The sequence below is a fragment of the Belonocnema kinseyi genome, chromosome 8, assembly GCF_010883055.1.
Source record: "Belonocnema kinseyi isolate 2016_QV_RU_SX_M_011 chromosome 8, B_treatae_v1, whole genome shotgun sequence".
In the NCBI taxonomy this organism is placed as follows: domain Eukaryota; kingdom Metazoa; phylum Arthropoda; class Insecta; order Hymenoptera; family Cynipidae; genus Belonocnema; species Belonocnema kinseyi.
In genome coordinates, this window is record NC_046664.1 from 18,047,777 (window position 1) to 18,056,650 (window position 8,874).

The 8,874-nt window shown below is 29.6% G+C and overlaps 1 protein-coding gene across 1 annotated transcript; it reads right to left on the reverse strand.

Annotated features, from left to right (window-relative positions):
- Positions 1–31: 31 nt before the first annotated feature.
- LOC117179129 lies at positions 32–5,038 on the reverse strand. The gene is made up of 2 exons (XM_033370798.1): positions 4,894–5,038; positions 32–507 (listed from the first exon to the last, which is right to left on the reverse strand). Exons 1-2 carry the CDS (start codon positions 4,946–4,948, stop codon positions 203–205), a joined length of 360 nt encoding a protein of 119 aa, XP_033226689.1. The 5' UTR covers positions 4,949–5,038; the 3' UTR covers positions 32–202.
- Between the last annotated feature and the right edge of the window lie 3,836 nt (positions 5,039–8,874).

The following is an 8,874-nucleotide window of genomic DNA, read 5'->3' on the forward strand; positions in this document are numbered from 1 at the left end:
TAAATTATTAAAATAAATGGAGCACATTATATATAGATCAATGTGATAACATGCACAGATTTATTTTAAGAGAGTTGAGAAACATAATGTATGAAATTTTGTACGTAATTTAAGTTTTGTGTAATATTTCCATGCAATGCTTTCACTTTGCTGCCATTTCCATTTCATTGTCCAGGTTGTCCATGGTCACCGCTATTCCTTCCTATGGTACAAGTCCGCAACACGAGCCGCCACTAGCGTCTTCCACGTCCGCTGGCACTGTCTTGCTTATAAAATCTTTTCCTATATCATTTGAAACTCGTTCGTGTCTCTCACCCACCCCCATATTTACATATAATGCACGAGCTACGCGTTTCTCGTCCATATATCCAAATAAGATATTCTCCAATAGTAGAAGAGTCAAAGGAAGTTTAGCTTCCAGGTGGCCAAAGGGTCCAGTTAGGAGATTCTTTATATCTGCTTTTGTTGCCTTCTTTGTGGTAACACGATACCAGTCAGGTTCGCAAACTAAAACATTGCGAAAAAGTTTCTTTTAAAGATCAATTCTGTCTTTATTTAATATGCATACAATGCGAAGGAGGGTTAGTTTGCGATGAGTTAATCTTGTTTATCTGATTCAACAACAATATTATTATCAGTAGTGTAGGCGAGACCTAACGGGGCCTCGCGCCGCCAGAGTCTTTTTTTTATGGTCTGGTGGCACCAACCACTTCCTTGGCAAACGGGAAATTTTTTCAATTATGGGGAATTCATAACCTACTTTAACAACAATTTGGGGCTTTTTTGACCTCCTCAGTGGGCACAAAATTTGGCGACGTCTTTACGACATCTTATGTCCGTGTCGTTTTGGTGTCTTTACGATATCGTAAAGACATCGTCAGATCATATTTCGTTTTTACGGTATCGTAAAGACACCTTAACGACATGAACATAGGATATCGTAAAGTTGTCGTAAAGATGTCGTAACGATGCCGTAAACACGTCGCTAAATTTTATGCCTACTGATCCCCAGAAAGTGAAGTAGGCGTTGGATAAAGACTGATTTTATGTTTAAAATTTGGAATTAAATACAAAATTTGGCCAGGAAACCAATTACTAAATCAGGTATCAAATTTGTATTTTGAATGTTGATTTGACTCGATTCTAGCTACATTTTTGATTCTAGGCTACATTTTGCTAAAATTAAGCTCAAATACCCTGGAAGAAAGTATAAATGAGCAGTAATTCAAATTTCACATTATATTTTCTGTCTTCAAAGAAGTTTTCCTAACAATATTCAACGTTTTTTAAAATAAAATTAACAATTTTTGGAGCACGCGAAAGGCCTCTTCATAAGATCTCATGTTTTTTGACACGACTTTAAACAGTGATAATTTAAATTTTAACCTGAAAAGGGCCCCAAAAAAGGCATTATGTGAAAGAGGACATATTTCTGCGTAAAAAAAGCAACTAATTTTAATGATTTTTGATCTGATTGATCCAATACCCGGACTACCTTAAATAAAACTAATGTAAATAAACTGTTTCATGCAATACGAAACACTGTGGATTCCTAAGACTTTCAGCTGATATATATTGACACAAAAAGACCAATTTTTAACTGAAAAAAAAATCAACATAAGAGTTGAATTAATAACCAGCTAGATAAACTTTCCAGTAAAAGACACGATTTTTCTAAAAAATAGTTAAATACTTAAACAAATAGTAAAATTTCCAAGCCAAACAGACAGTTTTTTCCAAGACAGCTGAATTTTTAACAAAAAAATTACTTTTAACACAAAGAAGTTAAATTTGTAACCATAAAGGATGACTGTTTAACTTTAAGAAATGAGTTCTTTAAAAAATAACAGCTTTTATAAAATGTATACATTATCCAAAAATAAATAGATTGAAAATTAATTTTCTATCAAATATTTGAAGTTTTAAGACAAACAGACCGATTTCTCAGAAAGCAGTTCAATTTTCTTCTAAAAAGTTTATTTTTAACTAAGAAGGATGAGTTTTCTTTTATAAATGCTAAATTCTCAATAAAAGAGTAAAGTTTTTAAGCTAAAAGCTTTAATGTTTCAAAAAACAGTGGACTTTTAAGTCAGAAAAAATAGATTTCTACCATCATACATATACAAATTTTCAAATTAGTGGTTAAATTTCAATCAAAACGTTGAATTCTCAAGAAAAAAGATTAGTTAATACATGAATTTTCTACAAAATACTTGAATATTTTACTTAAATAATATACAGGATAAAGTTTCAACTAAAAGTGGAATAGCTAAATTTTTAGATATAAACAAAATTCACCATAAAAAATTAATTTTCTAGCAAAGTTTTAAAATTTTCAACCAATAAGGTGAATTTTCCATACCAAGAAGATTAATGTTCTACCAGAAAGACGAATCTTTAGCAAAACAAGTTTCAAACTAAAAAAAATCATATTCCAAAAAACAGTGTTATGAGTATTTTTTATCCTTAAAGAAATTAATTTTTTTAAAGTGATTTTAAAAAATTAGTTGAATTGTCAATAAAAAAGATTAATCTTAAAACAAAAAAAGATAAAGTCTTAATTATAAAATTAATACCGAACGAAAAATGGGATAGTTCAGATTTTCGTTTAAAAAATTAATTTTGCACCAAAGAAAGTGGAATTTTTGAAACAAAACAAGAATATTATTTTTCTACCAAAAATGACACATTGTCAACAAAATCTATATAATTCCAAACAAGTATTTGATTTTTTAACTAAAACATTTAATTTTTCAACAAAAAATTATGTAAGTAAGGGATTTTAACAAAACCATTAAATTCACAATCCAAAAGATTAATTTGAAGCCAAAATAGATGAAGTTTAAATGATAATCTTTATTTTCAACCAAAAATGGGACAGTTTAGTGTTTAGTTAACAAAATTAATTTTCGACCCAAAAAACTGAAATTTTCAACAACAACAAAAACAACGGAATTCTTCACCGAAACAAATGAATTTTTTCTCAAAAATAAAATTTTTGAACTAAAATAATCGATTAAAAATTTTAAATGTCAATTTTCAACCAAAAAGGGTGGTTTTTAAGATTGAAAGTGCATTATTTTGAAAATATGATTATGATTATTTTCCATAAATATTTTGTAACATTCATTACATATAAATAAAATAGAAAAGATGAGCAATTTTTTATTCTTTTGCATACAAACAATTAAAAGGCGCGCGCAGGACTGCTGGTAACTTATTAAATGAAGATGTTGACGAAATGAAACAGACGGAATTTCAAAAAAAGGTTTTTGAAAGTTTTAAGGGATTTTAAATATTTTTAAATATTTTTGGGTATTTTGAAAGATTCCAAGGCATTTTCAAGAGATTTTTTAATTTTTATGTAGTTTCCAAAGAATGAAATGATACTGTACCTATTGAGTATTAGGTTTCATGGTAACTTACAAAATTTGAAGGCCCTTTTTCAGATTTTCGACCATTTAAATGATTGTCAGGAATTTCAAAATCTCTTAAGATGATCTAATATATTTTCTAAAATTTCGGAAATATTATTATATTTCACAAGAAATCAGAGATTTTGTAAGACTTGAAAGATTTTCAAAAACTTAAAGGTATCACCGAACAGTATTTTCAAGAATTTTAGAATATTTATAAATATTCCAAGGAATTTTTAAAAGCTTCCAAAAATGTTGAAGGAAAATTCGAATTGAGTTATCTTCCGTTTTTTTAAATTTATGTGTTGTAGCTCTCCATATTTGCGATAAAATTTATCATACCATAAAACTATTCACCGCTACAAAATTTATGCGTACTAAACAATGTTCCTCAAACTCTTCCGTTCTTTTTTAATAGTTATTTTCATTTAAAAGTTTCAATAATCTTTTTGAATGTTTTGAAATTATTTCATGTACAAGGCTTTAAGAATATATAAAATTTATGAACTTATATTTTTTAAATTCCGAATTTATTAAAATCATGAATTTCATTTTTTAATACTACTACGACCAGGTCCCTTGCGTATTTTGAATTAAACTGTTGGGCAATCACGGATATATACTTCGATTAAGATGAAAATTTAGGAAATTTAAATGAGATTACAATTTAATTTACAATCCTATTTTGCACAATTCCCGAAAGTAAAGCCAAGAGTCCAACGACCCAATTTGGACAATCATCATAACATGTACCTATTGCAATTTGAAAAAAGATTTAAAATCTTCTGAAAAAGAAAAGAAAAAAAATTATTTTTTTGGACGATAATAAAAAAAGGAAAGAAAAATGAGAAGGCAACCAACTAATTCCCCTTCCTTCTCTTTTTATTTATTTCATCTTTATTATTTTTATTATTATCAAATCACAATAAAAAAACATTTGTATAAAATAATCACCAATGTTTTCGCATTCATACATCAGCCTTATCAAGGCAAAAAATAAAAATAAAAAATAAGATTCAAGCAGGCAGGAACAGCCAAGAAACTTAATTTGAACAACAGTACTTTGAATCACGGGTGTTAGAAAGAGAGAGAGAGAGGATCGTGATTTCGTTGCTGTTCCTGCCTGCTCCAATTTTTATTATTTTTATTTTTATTTTTTTGCCTCGATAAGGGTGCTGTACGAGCCCCGAAATAATAATAAAAATAAAAAAGGCGAAAGAAATAAAAAGAGAAGAAAGTGGATTTGGTTGGTTGGCTTCTCATTTTTCTATTCTCTTTTTTATTTTCAACCCAAAAAATGATTTTTTTTTATTTTTTAGAAAAATTGATATCTTTTTTTCAAATTGAAGTAGGAACTTTTTATGGTAGTTGTTCAAATCTGATCGTTGGATTCTTGTTTTTATTGTCAGACATTCTGCAGATTATTTAAACAGAAATAAAAAATGTACTTAAAACGATATGTATGATGTATATTTACCAATAGAATCAAATAAAACCACTAAAGCGGTGACGACAGTACAAAGCACCTTCATTGTTTCTAGATAGAGGAAACTGATTTTCGGAATACTTCGTGATTACTGGAGAACTACTGAACGTTCTACTAGATATTTCAAAATATATTGCAGTCCTTATCTCATTATACTATCTAAAATATTTTGATAAAATGGAGTATGCAATAAAACTATACTGGATGTTTTTTTTATTTTGAAATATCGAAATATCACAAGAAATACGCATTCTACAAAAAATGCACGTATTCAAATTCTACATTAAGAAATAGGTAAGATTTATTATTTTTTTTTTTTTTTTTGATTCGCATTAGATGGCGATGCATTGACAAAAAATCAAATTGTTGACTATTTAAGAATTACACTTCCAAAAAAAAGATAAAACAATCGATGATGTATTAATCTGGCGCTTCGCGCTCAATTATGCATTTACCTCGCGCTACACGCTCGGTCTTTGTATTTTCGCACATTCTTTCTCAAACCTTTTCAAATTAGGACTCAAAACATCCTCCACTTTAATTTTATGATTGTGAATTCTCTTTTGTTAAAAGAGCTTAGCTCGAGAATTTGAGCGCACCTACGGCACGCGACTGATGACAATCGCAGTCCACACTCCGTCTTTGCATTTCTCCCGCATTCGTGCACATACCTTTTAAAATCAAAGGTCAGCGGTTCGAAAAGTGTCATTTAGTGAGTGTGAACTCTCTTTTGTTAAAGCTCTTTCGGCTTTAACGAACACATTCTCATCACGTATCTCGTGCTTCGCACTCAATTTTGTCCAAAATGTCAACTTTTCTACATTATCCACAACACTTTTATATCAAATATAATAAATATTGTATGTAACTCTGCCTAGGATTGCTTATTCAAATATTGCAAAATGAAGAGCAAATTGTATTTATCATGATTATTTTTATATCTGTTTTTTATTTTGCTTTAGTTTGTATTCTGAGCTGCGCTGAAACATAAATCATTTTAATAAATTTATATCATTACAATTCATAATATGTATAAAAATTGAATCATAGTAATACTTATTTCTTGGTTTTTTATAATTTAAAAAATTTTTAATTTTATTTTTTACGATTAAAGAAAAACTATTGCGCATTTGCATTGGGTCTGATGCAGTAATCTATATAGGGTCTTGTATAGGATTCTATGTCCTCTTTCGCCTTTTCTGTACTTCTTTCAAAAATTTAATTTTTTTATTTTTAATCTTATTTTTTACAATTGAAAGAAAATCTACTCGTCCTATAAAAAAATCATTAATAATAAATGTATAGACCTTTTAAGTGAACAACTATTGTCTGTTAATTTTAGTTCGTACTTGTGTTGTTTTTTTTCAAAGAAATTTAATATTTGTATTTTAAATTTTATTTTTTACGACTAAAGCAAAAACCACGTGTCCTATTAAAAATTATAGGACTTTTTTGGATAAACAAGTTTGTCTCATTTTTTTCACAACTTGTGCTGTTAGTCCAAAAAATTCGATTTCTTATTTTTAACGTTTTTACGACTAAAAACAAAAACTGCGTGTGTGATTCATTATAAATTTGTAGGTCTTTCCAGGGCGCGCAATTTTAGCTCATTCATTTTTTTCGTATCTTGAATAGGTAGTTTGACCAAAAAATGGAATTTTTGGATTTTTCATTATTTTTGGTACGTTCAAATTTTCGAATTTTCCACCAAATTAAAAATGTTGTTATCATAATCTTGGGGGGCTTCAACAATTAACGTTTTTCTTTTCGTGACTTTTTTCATATCATGCGTTGTTTGGCTTAAAATGTTCATTTTAGTTTGTTTTTTGGATTTTGAAATGCTCTAACTCTTATCATTTTCTTTTTATAGAAAAAAGTCATGAGAATAAATTGTTTGTATTTCTGAGTACTATAAATAACCGAACACAAAATTTTGAAATCTTGAAAAAATGTGTTTTCAAACATTTTGAAAATGCGCACACTGTTTGAATTTTGATCCAAAATAGTTGGTTAACGAACTTGTTTTTTTTTGGGGCCTTAAAAAAGTGTGCCAAAGCAGAATCCAATCTGATCAATTTTTCGGAAGTTATCGTGCTTACAGAATACAAACTACATACTACAGACAGACAAACACCTTTGTAAAAATCGTTCTTTTTTTACTCAGTGGACCTCGAAACGTGGAATTTTGATGAAAACCAACAAAGTGAAATTTTGCATAAGACAAATCCCTTCTCATTTGGATGAGAATGTAAAGAGACAAACGGTCGGTTTGCTTCGGTTAGTTATTGAGAGTTGGCTTATTTAGGTTCCTTGATTGCTCTTCTCTTTTGAGTTATATTTGGAATCTTAGTTACGTTCGTTCGTGTCGGATTGGGTGTCTTAGTTTCTTTGATTTGTGTCTTTTTTTTTTTTGCTTACGTTCTTTTGGGTTGGATTGGTTGTATTTCTTACATTCGTTTAAATTAGATGTGATGGGTACGTTCGTTTCGGTTCGTTTTGTTGATTGCTTTCACTTTACTTTGTTGTGTTAGTTGCATTAATTTCAGTTGGTCGTATTGGTTGTGCTCGTTTGGGTTAGTGTTCTTGATGAATTTCGTTTGAACTGATCTGGTTTTGCTAGTTGCACTTACTTGGATTGATTTGGATGTGTTAACAAACAATTTTAATCAAACCAAACTTAACCAAGAACACTAACCCAAACGAATGCAACCAATATCTCAACCACAATGCACGCAACCAACACAACAAAATCAAATGAATGTTATCAACGAAGCGAACCGAAACAAACGTAATCAACATATCTTATTGAAACAAACGAAACAACATAAACAATATAAAACGAATAAACGTAAGCAACACGGCCTATACCACACAAATTAAAGAAGCTAAAGCACCCAATCCAACCCAAACGAACGAACCTAATATTAAAAAAAAAAAAAAAAAAAAAAACCCCAAACGAACTTGGGCACTGTAATGAACCTAAACAAACCAATTGGATCGCCATCTGAAGCGAAAAATATTTCCAATAAAACTTACGTATTTTTAATGGAGAAGCTGAATCTGTGATAAAAATATAGGTTCACATTTTAAATTTTAAGGTTGCCTCTCCTCCCGCTCTCAGGGGTGGGGTTCAGGGTGAATTTTTGCGGGGTCGCTTTTCCCCCTTGAAAATAAAAAGTTTTTATAACTGACATTTTTTTCTTTAAATGCGTATTTTCTGACCTATCTTGATGACTTAATGATAAAAAAAACACCCTGTATACCTCTGAAAACTATAGGCACACTAAACCATTTTTCTTTATCTCTTTCAGTGGCATTGAAAATTCGAATAACCTTTTATTATCTTCACAACGTTAGAGGCTGTTCAGTCACTGGCTGCTCTCCAATTACTTTTTTACTGTTAAGGAGATAAAAAAGTCTGTTTTTGATGCTGCAAATTTCTTGTTTTTTATAATTTTAGACAAGCTGTTATTTTTTCTAAATGTGTCTATACAAATTCGCTTATTGAGCTTGAAACTTTTTTTTCTTTTTTTTTTCATAACTAATCAGCGACAGTCCTGGGTAATACCAGACCTTCCAGAGCGAACTTACAATTTTTTGTTTTTGGCATTATTAATGATCATTCTTTAATCTATTAGGAATTAAAAAAATTCGTATTTTTCTTAATTTTGTGCAAACAATTAGAAGGTAATATTTTTAGAAGATTTTTCATCTCCCCCCCCCCTCCCCTCTCATCCCGGGAAGTAACGGTAATGTTGTCTTAAGTGACAACGTTCAGTTGAAGGTTCAGATATTTCGGAACAATAATGAAAAACACTTTAAACTTTATTCAAATAATGAGTGACAAATATTGTCAGCTACTAAATTATCTAATTATTAGTCATACATCTCTGATGATGATTCGTTATTTACAAGTTATTGCTTGTATCTTGAAAAATAATATATATTTTCACAACTCATCCTTTTATGCTA